The 15,763-nt window shown below is 41.5% G+C and overlaps 1 protein-coding gene across 1 annotated transcript in view; it reads left to right on the top strand.

Annotated features, from left to right (window-relative positions):
* The window catches only part of FIBP (FGF1 intracellular binding protein), a 41,079-nt gene extending 30,590 nt beyond the window's left edge, over nucleotides 1-10,489 (top strand). The window contains exons 8-11 of the mRNA XM_089658096.1: nucleotides 655-718; nucleotides 2,577-2,663; nucleotides 7,217-7,314; nucleotides 9,999-10,489. Coding sequence (XP_089514222.1) covers nucleotides 655-718; nucleotides 2,577-2,663; nucleotides 7,217-7,314; nucleotides 9,999-10,068 — 319 coding nt within the window. The 3' untranslated portion in view covers nucleotides 10,069-10,489. The remainder of the gene's footprint in view (nucleotides 1-654; nucleotides 719-2,576; nucleotides 2,664-7,216; nucleotides 7,315-9,998) is intronic.
* The last annotated feature ends 5,274 nt before the right edge of the window (nucleotides 10,490-15,763 follow it).

Genomic DNA, 15,763 nt, shown 5'->3' with positions numbered 1-15,763 from the left:
TGGCAGCTTTTCCTGTATTGCAGGCAGCTTCACCTAATCTGGTTCAGATTTGGACATTGGGCCTTTTATGTGGTTCTTAATTGCAAACCATCCCCAGTCCCTTCATGGGGGGGTCTGTAAGTGACTGTTGTTCACCGCTTGGTTTCGGGACACCCATACTGCATCTGAATTCTTATGTCTCTCAATAAAGAAGAAACAAAATAAGATTTTTGCAATTGAGACATACAGTGTTTCTTCTGCAATAAAATACACTTACCTGCCTGTTCCCAAACACTGCTGGGATGACACTCCTGCATATGCACAGGAATGACATCTTCCCTTGTTGGCCAATCAAGGTGGCCAAAGACTGGTACATGAAAGAAACCAGGGAGAAAATGCAGACGGCAGCAAGGGACTTCGTGGGCATTGAACCGTTGGAACAAAGGTAATTATTTTTATCTTTAGTTTGGCTTGAAGAGCTTCATTAGATGGGCAACAACAGCATGCTTTCAGCATATTCTGCTATGTAAGGAGTGTCAATGTTCTCCCCACAGACATTACTTTTGTGTTTCCATACTGGGAGGCTACCCTTAGGTGAGCTTGTTGGTTACACTGAACTGCTAACAAAATATAATGAGAATCGTGTAGTAAAGTTGATTTACTTTTTCTTTCCAGTTTGGTATGTACATCTTTAAGAGGAAAAATTGGTGTGTTTCATGAAATGGAGGCAAATTTTAAGGTAAGCATAGATATATACTTGTATAATAATAATAACTAGGGATGCATTGAAATTCTGGCGGCCTAAACATATCAGCCGAAAATAGTATTATAAGAATGACAGAAGGGCAAATGACAGCTCCTTCTCGGAGCTATAAAGTGAAGAAAAAAAAAAAGCTGGCAATGACATTTAGCAGCGGCAAGTGAGGGAGACTATCTGTATACACTGCTCCCTCACTATATACACTACTTCTCTCCTACTCCTTCCTTGCACTTCTGTCTGGCAGTACTAGGGTCATTGGTTCGAATCCCAGCCACCGCACCTCCTGCCTGGAGTTTTGCATGTTTTCCCTGTGCCTATGTGGGTTTCCTCCGGGTGCACCGGTTTCCTCTAACACTCCTAAGATATGCTGGTAGGTTAATTGAATCCTATCTAAATTGGCCCTAGTGTGTGTATGTGTGAATGTAAGTTAGGGACCTTAGATTGTACGCCCCTTGAAGGTTAGGGACTGATGTGAATGTACAATATATACAGTTGTGTTCAAAATAATAGCAGTGTGTTGAAAAAAGTGAATAAAACTCAAAATCCTTCTAATAGCTTTTATTTCCGTATGCACAAATGCATTGGGAACACTACACATTCTATTCCAAATCAAAACATGAAGAAAAATATATCAAATTTGTGTTATTCCTCTAAAAAAAATTGAAGAAAAGTGAATATTAGACTGTTCAAAAAAAAAAATAGCAGTGTTTGTATTCTTCTTTACAAACTCAAACATTCACTATATAAACGGAAAAATGTTTGAAGATTTTGCATGGAGTCAACCAACTTCTGGCACCTGTGAACAAGTATTCCAGCCCAGGATGATTAGACTACATTCCAGTTCTTCTCTATTTCTTGGTTTTGCCTCGGGAACTGCATTTTTGATGTCACCCCACAAGTTTTCTATTGGATTAGGATCCGGGGATTGGGCTGGCCACTCCATAACGTCAATCTTGTTGGTCTGGAACCAAGATGTTGCACGTTTACTGGTGTGTTTGGGGTCGTTGTCTTGTTGGAACACCCATTTCAAGGGCATTTCCTCTTCAGCATAAGGCAGCATGACCTCTTCAAGTATTCTGATGTATTCAAACTGATCCATGATCCCTGGTATGCGATAAATAGGCCCAACACCGTAGTATGAGAAACATCCCCATATCATGATGCTTGCGCAACCATGCTTTACACAGAATCAGCAGCATGCATGTCATGACTGTTGGGTCTGTTGGATTTCTATTACTCTACTACACCTGCTTGTAAATTATTTGCCATGTAGAAATATCATTTCTACCAAAAACAGTGATTGATCAAGTTAGTGATGTCTGACTGCTATTATTTTGAACACAACTGTATGTATAGAAGTGCTGCATAAATTGACACCGCTATGCAAGTACCTGAAATAAATAAATGAACAGCAACCAAAAGGTATTATATAAGCCATACCATACTGCTATGACAGTGATGTGGGGCCATACTGGCCTGGTAAGTGGTGGAGCCACACTGACAATCATGAGATTGGATTTTTCTTCATACTTGTGTGGCCTGGATTTTGGACACCTTGGCAGATGACATAAATAAAAAAAAAACAGAAGGCACGTACAATGTAGTGACGATGGTGCCTGAGGACTTTTTAGCAAGTACAAATTGGTATTAGTTTATTTTGTTTGTTTGTTTTTTCGGGGCTTCTAAAATAATGCAGTTTGACTGATTTCGAAAGGAATAATCCTGTTTTCCTGTGGTCTAGTCTTTATTCAGTAAATTAGCCCCACTGTCTATAAAAATGTAGCAACCATGTTCAGTATAGGCCTCTATTTCTTAGGAATATTTTTTTTTTTTACAGGCACTCTCCCGAGCTTTGGTGAATATTGGAACCAGCCTCACTCATAATAAGGATGTTCGAGACTTCTTCATTGATCTTGTGGAAAAGGTATTAACACATTTCCTTCTGCTTGCACCTGTCTTTATAGACCACTCTTTGATGTTTATGATGTGTTTTTTTCCTTGAGATAATTGTGCAAAATTTATTGCAACTTTTGTAACTGACTGGTTTTCCATCATTTTATATGTTTAAAGGAAGATCATGCACTGAATTTTTCTGTTTTTGTTTTTTTTTATGATTAAAGCAAAGATATTTATGTTGCTCCCCCTTTTTGGGGTTGAGATTTGAGCTGCAACAAACAAGTATTTATTTTGTCTGTGTAGTTATGATTTCAAATGTGCAGACAGAAGTACTTTAGCTGTTGATTGAATTGCCAAGAGGTGACTTGGCAGAGACAGAGAGAGCAGTTGTAGGCTTAGCGCATTTCGGGGTACAGAGCTATGAGGAAGGAGTCTTGTTACCCTGAAACGTGCTATCCTTCCAACTGTTTGACATATGATGAGATGATATCACATATGGCTGGGGAGCTTGTTTGATGTGCCTGCTATTATTCAAGTTTGTGAGTATAAAACTGTTTTTAAATTGAATACATTTATGGTGCTAATGCACTATGTGTTTGCTCCCTCCTGTGTGTTTTTGCATGTTGGATATAAAAAGTCTACACAGCCTAGTTAAAATATCAGCTTTCTGTGATGTAAAACAATGAGACAAAGATAAAACTTCAGAACGTTTTCCACCTTTAATGTAACCTATAAACTGTACAACTCAGTTGAACAACAAACTAAAATCTTTTAGGTGGAGGGATGTGAAAATAAAAAAAATAAAATAATATGATTGCTTAAGTGTGCACACCCTTAATCTAATACTTTGTTGAAGCACCTTTTGATTTTATTCCAGCACTAAGTCTTTTTGGGTATGAGTCTATCAGCATGGCACATCTTGACTTGGCAATATTTGTCCACTCTTCCTTGCAAAACCACTCCAAATCTGTCAGATTGCAAGGGCATCTCCTGTGCACAGCCCTCTTCAGATCACTCCACAGATTTTGGATCGGATTCAGGTCTGGGCTCTGGCTAGACTGTTCCAAAACTTTAATCTTCTTCTGCTGAAGTCATTCCTTTGTTGATTTGGATGTATGCTTTGGGTCGTTGTCATGCTGAAAGATGAAGTTTGTCTTCTTGTTCAGCTTTCTAGCAGAAGCCTTAAGGTTTTGTGCCAATATTGCCTGGTATTTTCAACTGTTCATAATTCCCTCTACCTTGACTAAGGCCCCAATTCCAGCTGAGGAAAAACAGCCCCAGAGCATGATGCTGCCACCACCATGCTTCACTGTGGGTATGGTGTTCTTTTGGTGATGTGCAGTGTTGTTTTTGCACCAAACGTATCTTTTGGAATTATTGCCAAAATGTTCAACCTTGGTTTCATCAGACAAGAACACATTTTCCCACATGCTTTTGGGAGACTTCAGGTGTTTCTTAGCAAAATTTATCCAGGCTTGGATGTTTTTCTTTGTAAGAAAAGGCTTCCATCTTGCCCCTCTACCCCATAGCCCAGACATATGAAGAATACGGGAGATTGTTGTCACATGTATCACACAGCTAGTACTTGCCAATATTCCTGTAGCTCCTTTAATCCCTTCACGCCTAAGGGTAAAACAAATCTTAAAGCCTAAGTAAAATTTTACAACTTTAACATGTGTTAGTAAAACCGTACATATCATCAAAACTACTTTGTACATCCAGGTGAATTAAACCTTGTTTTTTTCAGGACAAATGGGGCTTTCATTTGGTGGTAAATGGTAATGGATATCTCCTGATTCCTTTTTTATTTCAAAGGAAAACTGGCCCATAATAGTGAAAACAAATAATTTTTTAAAATTTTGCTGTGTGTTTCATGTTACTACCATTACCTACCACCAAAGAACAACCCAAAATAAATTTTCCAGCTCTTCACGATTGCAGCGATACCATATATGTGTATGTTATTTGCTGTATGTACCAGTACTACAGCCCAGAAACAAATGTGCGCATTTGTTTTTTTACCTAAAACACACTGACACGAAGACCCCAGTCACACTGGGTGCGACTTGGCATGCGATTTGTATGCCGTGCAACTTGCAAATTGCAAGTTGCACCCTATTGTCCGCAATTACAGCGATCATATTGGTGCATTTCCGACTTGGTCGGAGCCGCACCAATTTCTAAAGTAGTGCATGCAGTACTTTTGGTGCAATTTGCATAGACATCTGTGTCAGATGTCTTGCAAATCGCAATGACATCCCGACTTTGAAATCGTGCGACTTACAGTGAAGTCGCACATTTTCAAAGTCAGGATCAATGTGACCGGGGTGTATCTGACACTGACCAATTTAAAAAAATAAATCCCGACCTTTGAACCTGACCTCTGACCTTGACCCAAACACTAACCCTGGCACTGAACTACCGTATTTTCCGGCGTATAAGACGACTTTTTGACCCTTGAAAATCTTCTCAAAAGTCGGGGGTCGTCTTATACGCCGGTACACGTCAGGGGGCACTTTTTAGGGGGGCGGCGCGGTGTCAATGGGAGGAATAGTGCTCCATCATTGGTGTCAGTGGGAGGAATAGTGCCCCATCATTGGTGTCAGAGTGCGGAAGCGTGCCCCATCATTGGTGTCAGAGCAACGAATCGTGCCCCATCATTGGTGTCCGTGGGAGGAATAGTGCCCCATCATTGGTGTCAGAGTTAGGAAGCGTGCCCCATCATTAGAATCCCATACCATATTGAAATCAAATCTGATGTTTTTTAATTTTTGGTGTGCGTTGGAAGAGGGGTAGTCTTATACGGCGAGTATAGCCCAAACCCTATATTTTAACAGGAAAGGTAGGGGTCGTCTTATACGCCGGCAAATACGGTAGATCAAATTTTGATCTAGGTATTTTTTCTTTATTTTTTATTGTATTTATCTTTTTATTTACAAACAGTTTTTTTTCCTCTCTGCAAGGAAAGAGATACAATGTATCTCCTCCAGAGAGAAAAAAAAACCAAAGGGGGCAGACTTCACAGTAACTGATCACTGTGATAGCCAATCAGAGACTGTCACAGCAATCATGTGACTCAGAATCGGGGGTCCCGGTTCCCGGTCGTTGGAACAGGATCCGGGGCTCTCAGTGACACCCCGGTCTTTGTGCTGAGAGCGCACTGTGTGGACAGGTATGCAAATATGCGGCCCCATGGAAAAAGCCCAGTTCTGTGAGGCCGCATATTTGTGTGACATCGGCATCAAGGGGTTAATGTTGCTTTAGGCCTCTTGGCAGCCTCCCACACCAGTTTTTTTTCTCGTCTTTTCAGAAATTTTGGAGGGACGTCCAGTTCCTGGTAATGTCACTGTTGTGCCATATTTTTTCCACTTGATGATGACTGTCTTCACTGTGTTCCATGGTATATCTCATGCCTTGAAAATTCTTTTGTACCCTTCTCCTGACTGATACCTTTTAACAATAAGATTCCTCTGGTGCTTTGGAAGCTCTCTGCGGACCATGGCTTTTGCTGTAGGATGCAACTAAGAAAATGTCAGGAAAGAACTACTAGAACTGTTGAACTTTATTTTGGGTTAATCAGAGGCACTTTAAATGATGGCAAGTGTGTACTGACTCCTATTTAACATGATTTTGAATGTGATTGTTTAATTCTGAACACAGCTACATCCCCAGTTATAAGAGGGTGTGCACACTTATGCAACCACATTTTAGTTTTTTATGTTCCCCCCCCCAAAAGGTTTCAGTTTGTTTTTTCAATTGAGTTGTATAGTTTATAGGTCACATTAAAGGTGGGAAACGTTCTTAAATGATTTATCTTTGTCATTTTAACAGGGGTGTGTAGACTTTTTGTATATACTTGGATACAAATAGATGTCACAATAGAAAATAGTTTATTTTATGAAGGTTTTAGTGTTTTGGCAGATTTGTTCAGTATACTTGTCACCAAGTTTTGTGCACACACAGTAGGGTAGACCTCCAAAGTGCAGTTTTTTTCTTGCTAATTTTAGCATCTCTAGTAAATAATCCGTTTTCATTATATATAACATGAACTTATAAGAGTAGAAATCTAGGAGCTGTGATTGCTAATGTTCTCTATGAAGGTTTAGGCTCCAGAGTGTCTACCTGATTCTGACTTCACTACCTCATAAGTCACTGATCTGGTACAATCTGCAAACAGGTTGCAGAGCTGATTTTTTTTTCTGAACACCCTTGCACATGTGTGGTGTAAATGGGGCACCCAAAAAACAATTGTATTCCATATGCACTGTTCACACATGCGGATAGTGTGTAGAATAATGCAGCTCAAGGGACATGGTGTCAACAATCCCTAAAAAGAACCTGCATGCTTGTTCCAGGTCAGTGACTCATGAGGCGATGCAGATGGAATCAGCTTTGGTGTCTGCATCTTTAAAACAAAAATCAGCAATGGTGGCTCCCATATTTCTCTTCTCCCTGGAGCTGTTTGCATGTTTTGTGTGTTAATAATACCTCTGATTGGATTTCATTCTGTTTTATTTAGGTTATAAACTGTACCTTTGTAATAAATAACAGCCCTCTTTCCTTCATTTTACTTTCATGCAGTTTATAGAGCCCTGTAAAGCTGCTAACTGGTCTTTTTCGGATGTTCAACTGTTTCTCACTCAGTACACAGCATCTGCTCGTGCGCTTGACGCCTTCAAGTGAGTGTTTTATTGGTCTCCCTGCTGTCACCATTACATCCTGCTCCATCATGTCCCTTTCCTCACAATTCAATTCACTTATGTCTTTTCTTCCTGGTAGGAGTTCTGTCATTACAGTTGTACTTTTCTTACCATTTCTTTCAGTTTTCTTCATTTTAATTTTTTTTTTACTCTACTTTACTTGATTGAGAGACATTCATGGAGACATCATGACCCTTCATTGTGTTGTGTCGTGTGACCTTTCTAAAATTCAGAAATATGTTCAGTAAAAAAACACAGAACTTGCCCACATCGCTGCATCTCATACTCCTAGGTTTATGCCCTTTAAATTTATATTCACAAATAAAAAAAGGCATTGTTTTTTTGTTCATTTTGGATCGAGTAAGGGAGGGTTATAATCCCTGTAAGGTTTATTTTTGCCCTTTTTGTCCCATTGGGGAGATTTACCTTCACTTTCTGTTCCATAGCCAAAACAAGAATTGAGAGGAAATCCCTGTAAATTTAGGGAATCCCTTGGGGGCCCCCCAGGTCACCAGAATTAGTGTCCCCATTGGAAGATTTCCCCTCTAACTTTTCTGGGGACAACCTCAAATTTTTAATTTTTTTTTTACTTTCACTTTCAGGCTATGTTCACACTACAGCGGTGCGGTAAATCCCATGTGATTCGCACAGGAACCGCACTGCATTCCTGTACAAATCACATGTGATTTGTATGCGGTGCGATTAGAGCCATACATTTTGTATGCCTCTATTCACACCGCACCCACACCAAAAACGTGCAGGACCCTTTTTTTGGTCTGCAATAGAATCGGATCGCTTAGGTATTCACACCTATGCGATCCGATTCTGCACATCGCACCACATTTTGCGGACCGATGTCGGGGTGTTGTTAACATACACTCCCGCATCGGTTCATATGAACGGGTTGCGATTGTGATGCGGTGCGGAATTCGCACTGAAAACGCTGTGAATGCCGCACCGCATCAGTGTGAACCAGGGCTCAATGATAATGGTAAACAGGACAAATAGAGAGGGTGACTCTCCCTAATGGGGGCACAGATGGCAATAAAACCTTACAGGCATTCTGATCCCTCTCCCCTTTATACAAAAAAACCCCAAAGTTTTACCTTTACTTGTACTTTAAGGTCTGTTTGAACATTGGATGACAGGCACCTGGTCCAGTTGTTTTCTACCAAGTTGAGCAACAATCTAATAACTGGGCAGCACAGTGGCTAAATGGTTAGCACTTCCGCCTGGCAGTACTAGGGTCATTGGTTCGATTCCCAGCCATGGCACCTCCTGCTTGGAGTTTGCATGTTCTCCCTGTGCCTGCGTGGGTTTCCTCCGGGTACTCCGGTTTCCTCCCACACTCCAAAGACATGCTGGTAGGTGAATTGGCTCCTGTCTAAATTGGCCCTAGTATGTGTATGTATGAATGTGAGTTAGGGACCTTAGATTGTACACCCCTTGAGGGTTAGGGACTGATGTGAATGTACAATATATATGTAAAGCGCTGCGTAAATTGACGGCGCTATATAAGTACCTGAAATAAATAAATATCTGTGGAACAGCCTATATATAACAGGTCCTAGAGAATAAAAGGATGGTTAACCCCAGCTATGGCGGCCTGCTGTTTATCACTTTTTGTCCTTTGCTCCATTCTCTGATGCCTGTGACCATATCTGTAGACAAATGCTTATTAAAACCTACCTGACTCTCTGCAAATTGTTAGACCGTTAGTTTGCAGCCTGTAAACTATTTCTAAAGATCATGAGCCATGTCTGTATTTACTGCATGCTTCGCTAACAGTGTCCAGGTTTCTTCTAGCATGTAATGAGTAAAATACGTCACAGCACTCAGATGCTGAAGTATGCGATGTTTTAACTTGACTGACTGTGAAGCCTTTGCTTTGTTGATCTTGAATTTGGCACAAATAAGGCGTATTGAGCCAAATGTCTCAGAGATCACTTGGCAGCTGGAAATTACGCTGAGATTTTTGCAGTCATTTATAATGATCAGTAAGTTTTTGTTATAAAATGAGATATAGTAGACAACTCCACAACAATGGAGGATTTGAAAGTGCAGATGTTGCTCATAACACCAACAGCATTCCTAGTGTCATGTTTTATTAGGAAGGATAGAAAATTAATACAAGCATGTGGTTAGTTGATATGGACAGCATCTCTACTTTTCACACCTCTGTTAAGTAGGATTTAAATAATGACTATGTCCCGATATATTGTCTAAAATGAAGATTCATTAAAAAAAAACAAAAAAAACTTGATATTTGTCGCTGTTACTAAAAGTGAATGAAAGAGATGAAATTGTGCCCATTTTAATTACATGATTTAGGACTAGGCTAAGATGATGCAGCCTGGCATTTGAAGTTGCAAAAAATCTTGACTGACATCAGAAGGTTGCTCCTGAAATCCCTACTGACATGTTCTTCCTGAATAGTTTTCTAGCACCAGTTCTGAGATACTACATGAGAGACCAGGTGACCAATGCTTTGGTCACATGACCAATCTCCAGTCTGATTTCAAATTACATTTTGAATAAAAAAGGCAACACTTTCAGCTCTGTCCATTTTTACTCACAGTACGGGATATATATATTTGTTAATATGAGTCTGCATTTTAAATATATCTCTTTATAGTATTTTTTTTTTGTCTTTTTTTCCCCAGGCAACAAGCTCTCTGGGAGAGATATATGGGTACTTTACGAAGCTGTCTCCTGAAAATGTACCACAACTAATGCAACACACTCATGGCTTAAGTACACTTCCAGTAATCTCATGCCTGATAACATGTACTGAGAGATGCATTTAAGTTGCCAGTGCTAACCTGCTAATGAAAATGCTATATGCTTGGCTGTCCCTGATTTTTGCATTCTTGGTCACCAACCTGGAATAAACATGGAGCATGCAAAGTCAAGAATTTGTTTCAGCCAGCAGCTTCGATTGGGTCAGCATGACAGACGAAAAACCTAGCATTTTTAGGAGAGATTAGCAATGGCAGCCCACATATTTTTCTTACGCAAGTTTAATTTACAACTAAGAATAGGATATGGCACGCCTTCAATATCTGTGTCTTGTTAATGTGTGTGTATATATGTAAATATAGAACGTATTGGTCCTATTCATACCTTTTTTTAATAAAAGTTATTTTAAATAGACCATTTGTTTCTAAAGGGTTGTTGTCACTCAGAAAAGCACTCAATTCAAGTACCGGTAAGTGGAGGGTCTTTGTGCCTCCAGTCCAGTATCCAGTAATCTTAAAGCATCTATATGGTCAACATTTAAAATCTTATATTCATTTTTACATTGTATTTCAATTATTTCTGTCCTCCTATTATTCTGAACTATCTTGAAGATTGTAAACATATTTATTTATTACAGGTACCTATATAGCGCCATCAATTTACACAGCACTTTACATACAGTGAAGGAAATAAGTATGTGATCCCCTGCTGATTTTTAATGTTTGCCCACTCACATAGAAATGAGCAGTCTAATAATTGAATGGTAGGTGTATTGTAACACTGAGATACAGAACAGCAACAAAAAATTAAAAAGAAATGCATGTCTAACAAATTATGCACTGATTTTCTTGTTCATGAGGGAAATAAGTATTTGATCCCCTTCACAAAACATGACTTAGTACTTGGTGGCAAATCCCTTGTTGGCAATCTCAGAGGTCAGACGTTTCCTGTAGTTGGCCACCAGGTTTGCACACATCTCAGGAGGGATTTTGGCCCACTCCTCTTGGTAGATCCTCTCCAAGTCATTAAGGTTTGCTGGCTGACGTTTGACAACTTGAACTTTCAGCTCCCTCCACAGATTTTCAATCGGATTAAGGTCTGGAGACTGGCTAGGCCACTCCAGGACCTTAATGTGCTTCTTCTTGAGCCACTCCTTTGTTGCCTTGGTCGTGTGTTTTGGGGCATTGTCATGCTGGAACACCCATCCGCGACCTAATGCCCTGGCTGTGGGAAGAAGGTTCTCACCCAAGATTTGACGGTACATTGCCCTGTCCATCGCCCCTTTAATGCGGTGCAGTTGTCCTGTCCCCTTAGCTGAAAAACACCCCCAAAGCAGAATGTTTCCACCACCATGTTTGACAGTTGGGATGTTGTTCGTGGGGTCATAGGCAGCATTCCTCCTACTCCAAACACTGCGAGTTGAGTTGATGCCAAAGAGCTCGCATTTGGTCTCATCTGACCGCAACACTTTCAACCAGTGCTCCTCTGCATCAGTCAGATGTTTAGTGGCAAACTTCAGAGGGGTCTGGAAATGTGCTTTCTTGAGCAGAGGAACCTTGCGGGCACTGCAGAATTTCCATCCTTGTCGGCGTAGTGTTTTACCAATTGTTTTCTTTTTTCCAAAAAATAGTTTATTAGAAGAAAAAAGGCATATCAAGGCATATACAACTACGGATCGCAGTCCGAGCATAAACACAGTAAATAGCCTCCCGTGTCGCAGACGGGTCAAAGATTTAGACTACAGTGCAATCAGAGTAGGACAATACATTAGGACAAGTGCATATTACATATCTGCAGATGTAAGGAGTATATTAGATAAAGTAATATATATAATGGATATTGACCCATGTAATAATAAGCTCTTATGTTGAGGGAGTGTAAGGTGTTGGGTAAGGGTAGCCTTGAAAGGCGTATATGTTCTGTGTTGTGCATCCGTATCAAGAATGTGTGAGTTACATAGAAGTAGTCGCGTCTGTAAGAGAATAAATGCTATATTCTGTTGGTGTTAAGTGACTGATGAGAGTGTATACAAGAAGAAGAATAAAGATAAGTCCGAAAGAAGAATAGGACAGTTAGAGAAAGGAGTGAGGAGTGGTATAGTGGGGGGGGGGGGAGAAGAAAAAAACATTTTTTTTTGGGGGGGGGGGGGGGGAATGGATAATAGCGGATAAATAGATCATATCCTTATGTAGGAGCCGAGCCAGGAAAGTCTTCATTTGGCTTAGCATACAATACACGTATGATCAGTCAATAGGGTAAATGTGGGTCAAAAACTCAGACGTCACATTATGCTGCAAACTTTCAGCCCATCCAATTGTGAATCAAAAACATCTTCGATGAACCGGGCATTCTTAGTACAGCATTGTATCTAATCATTTAGTCAGGGGGTCTAAGTTGTTCATGTACTACTGTGTGATAGGTAGTGGTGGTTTTGAAATGACTCCAACAGCCCCATGTCCTCGTAAATCTCTTGGGGCGTTACTGTGCCACTGAAATCAGTTCCTCCATTTCCTCAATTTTGTTGATCCTAGTAAACCATTCTCGAATATTGGGGACATGTGTTGAGCGCGAGTGGACTGGGATACACTGTTTTACCATGTACAAGGCCAGTGATTTACGGTACGTCCTAAAAGGGAGTAAAGAGTGGTGGAGCAAGAATTGTGCAGGGGAGAGGTCCAGAGCGTACATAGTTACTTGTGTAATTATGGTTTGAACTTTTCTCCAGAAGGGCATTAGCAAAGGGCAGTCCCACCATACATGCAAGAGTGAACCCGTCGCCTGGTGACATCTCCAACATGAATCTGAGACATTAGGATCAAAAATGGTTTGTCCCATGTCTAAAGACCTTTAGTGATGTTACGTATGAGGGGTAAGACGTTTTTGGTATAGAGCTCTGTAAGGTGAGTTGGCAATTGAATTCCTAAATAAGTGATGGCCTTGAATTGCCATACAAAGGGAACATTCGTTTTCGCTTGTTTGGTCGTATCCTGGGTCAGGGAAACATTTAGGGCCTGGGATTTAATAAAGTTTATTTTAAAGTTGGCCAAGTACTGAAACAATTTGAAATCGTGTAGTAGGTTAGGTAACGTAATATTTGGTTCTGTCAGGAAAAGCAAGATGTCGTCAGCAAAGGCTGCTACCTTGTGAACTTGTAATTGATCAAAATCCCTTTGATGCTGTCATTCTTTTTAATGCAGTTCAAAAAAGGTTCCAATGTGAGAATGAATAGGAGGGGGGATAATGGACAACCCTGTCTGGTCCCATTGGTGATCGAAAAAGCGTCTGAAAGGATGCCGCTGACTCTCACTCAAGCCATTGGCATTGCATATAAAGACATGATAAAGATCAAGAGTCGTGGAGAAAGCCCAAGACCCATCAGAACAGCCTCCATGTAGTCCCATGCCAATCTATCAAAGGCCTTCTCCACATCTAGGGAGAGGAAGAAGCCAGATTTCTTCTTTTGCGTCAACCAATGATGTATATTTATGGCCCTGATCGTATTGTCTCTAGCCTTTCTACCAGGTACAAACCCCACCTGATCAGTGGAAATAATGGGGTCAATAATGCGTAGTAAGCGATTGGCCAGTATTTTAGCAAAAATCTTTAAATCAACATTCAGCAAGGAGATCGGACGATAGTTCGCTGGGGATGTCAGATCTTTGTTTTCTTTCGGTATAAGCGTGATATGGGCTTCAGAGAGATGGCGCATGGACTGCCCTGGGGTATCTAGCGAATTAAAGGCTTTTAGGAATGGATGTGCTAGAACATCAAGGAGGGATTTGTAATATGTGGTTATAAGTCCATCTGGGCCCGGGCTTTTGCCTGGTTTCAGTTGTGCAATGGCCTGTTGTAGTTCCGTCGATGTTAAAGCTCCATCTAATTCTTTTGCTTGCGATTGGGGTACGGATTTAGGAAGTTATTGGGCAAGAAAAGTCTGGATAATGGTCTTACGTGGTCTCGTATCCCCTGTCAGTTTTGGTGGTCAGGGCAGGTTGTAAAGCAGGGGTCCTCAAACTTTTTAAACGGGGCCAGTTCACAGTCCCTCAGACCGTTGGAGGGCCGGACTATAGTTTAAAAAAAAACTATGAACAAATGCGGACAGTACAGGAGATGACCAGAGACTGCAGACATACAATGGCAGCAGGAATACTGGGCCGGCCGCTCCATAAGACGCACAGACATTTCCCCCCAAGTGTGTCTTATGGAGCAAAAGAGTGCCCCATCATTGGTGTCAGTAGGAGGAATAGTGCCTCATCATTGGTGTCAGTGGGAGAAATAGTGCCCCATCATTGGTGTCATTGGGAGGAATAGTGCCCCATCATTGGTGTCAGTGGGAAGAAACGTGCCCCATCATTGGTGTCAGTGGGAGGAATAGTGCCCCATCATTGGTGTCAGTGGGAGGAATAATGCCCCATCATTGGTGTCAGTGGGAGGAATAGTGCCCCATCATTAGTGTCGGTGGTGGGAGGAATAGTGCTTCATCATTGGTGTCAGTGGGGAGAGGAAAAGTGCCCCATCGTTGGTGTCAGTGTGGGGGGGGGGGGGAATAGTGCCCTGTCAGTGGGGGAAGGGGATAGTGTCCCAAAATTGGTGTCAGTGGGAGGAATAGTGTCCCATCATTGGTGTCAGTGGGAAGAATAGTGCCCCATCATTGGTGTCAGAGGGAAAAATAGTGCCCCATCTTTGGTGTCAGTGGGAGGAATAGTACGTCATTGGTGTCAGTGGGGGAAGAATAGTGCCCCGTCATTGGTGTTAGTGGGAGGAATAGTGCCCCAGCATTGGTGTCAGTGGGAGGGGAATAGTGCCCCATCATTGGTGTCAGTGGGAGGAATAGTGTCCCTTCATTGGTGTCAGTGGGAGGAATAGAGCCCCATCTTTAGTGTCAGTGGGAGGAATAGTACGTCATTGGTGTCAGTGGAGTGGAATAGTGCCCCGTCATTGGTGTCAGTAGGGGGGATAGTGTCCCAACATTGGTGTCAGTGGGAGGAATAGTGTTCCATCGTTGGTGTCAGTGGGGGGGATAGTGTCCCATCATCGGTGTCAGTGGGAGGGGGGGAATAGTGCCCCATCGTTGGTGTCAGTGTGGGGGGGGGAATAGCGCTCCATCGTTGGTGTCAGTGGGGGGTGGAATAGTGCTCCATCATTACTATCAGTGACACCTATGATGGGGCACTATTCCTCCCACTGACACCAATGATATGTAACTTGCTGACCCCTGCTCCAGCCTAGGTGCTACTGCAGCCAGCATACCTGGTTGCAGCAGCACCATCGGCACGGCACACTTACCTGTCAGCTGTCCTTCTTCACATCGGCCTCTCCCTCACTCGATGTTCGCGGGCCGCTCGGCTCCGCCTCCTCGCCGGTATACTGGAGTCTCGGCAGTGTGTGCTTTGATCATAGATTTCTTTGAAAGATTCTTTACAAATATTTAGCTATGTTCCTATATGTATTCCCTTATTATTTGTATAAATATAAAAACAATTATTATTTTATATATATATATATATATATATATATATATATATACACACACACACAGAGTGAGAGGAGAGAAGAAATTTGAATTGCTGCACATGAAAAAAACTTTTATTGTTGAAAAATCACCATACAAAAGGGTGATCCAAAAAAATTGGACAAAGCCGTACATCATAGTGTTCAACAAAGAGTTTTGGGCTATTATGTTAACGCC

This window comes from Staurois parvus, unplaced genomic scaffold (assembly GCF_062004578.1).
Source record: "Staurois parvus isolate SC_StPar_1 unplaced genomic scaffold, SC_StPar_1.0 ptg001051l, whole genome shotgun sequence".
NCBI lineage: Eukaryota > Metazoa > Chordata > Amphibia > Anura > Ranidae > Staurois > Staurois parvus.
Note: the sequence above shows the minus strand (reverse complement) of the source record. Positions and strands in the feature narration are given on the sequence as shown.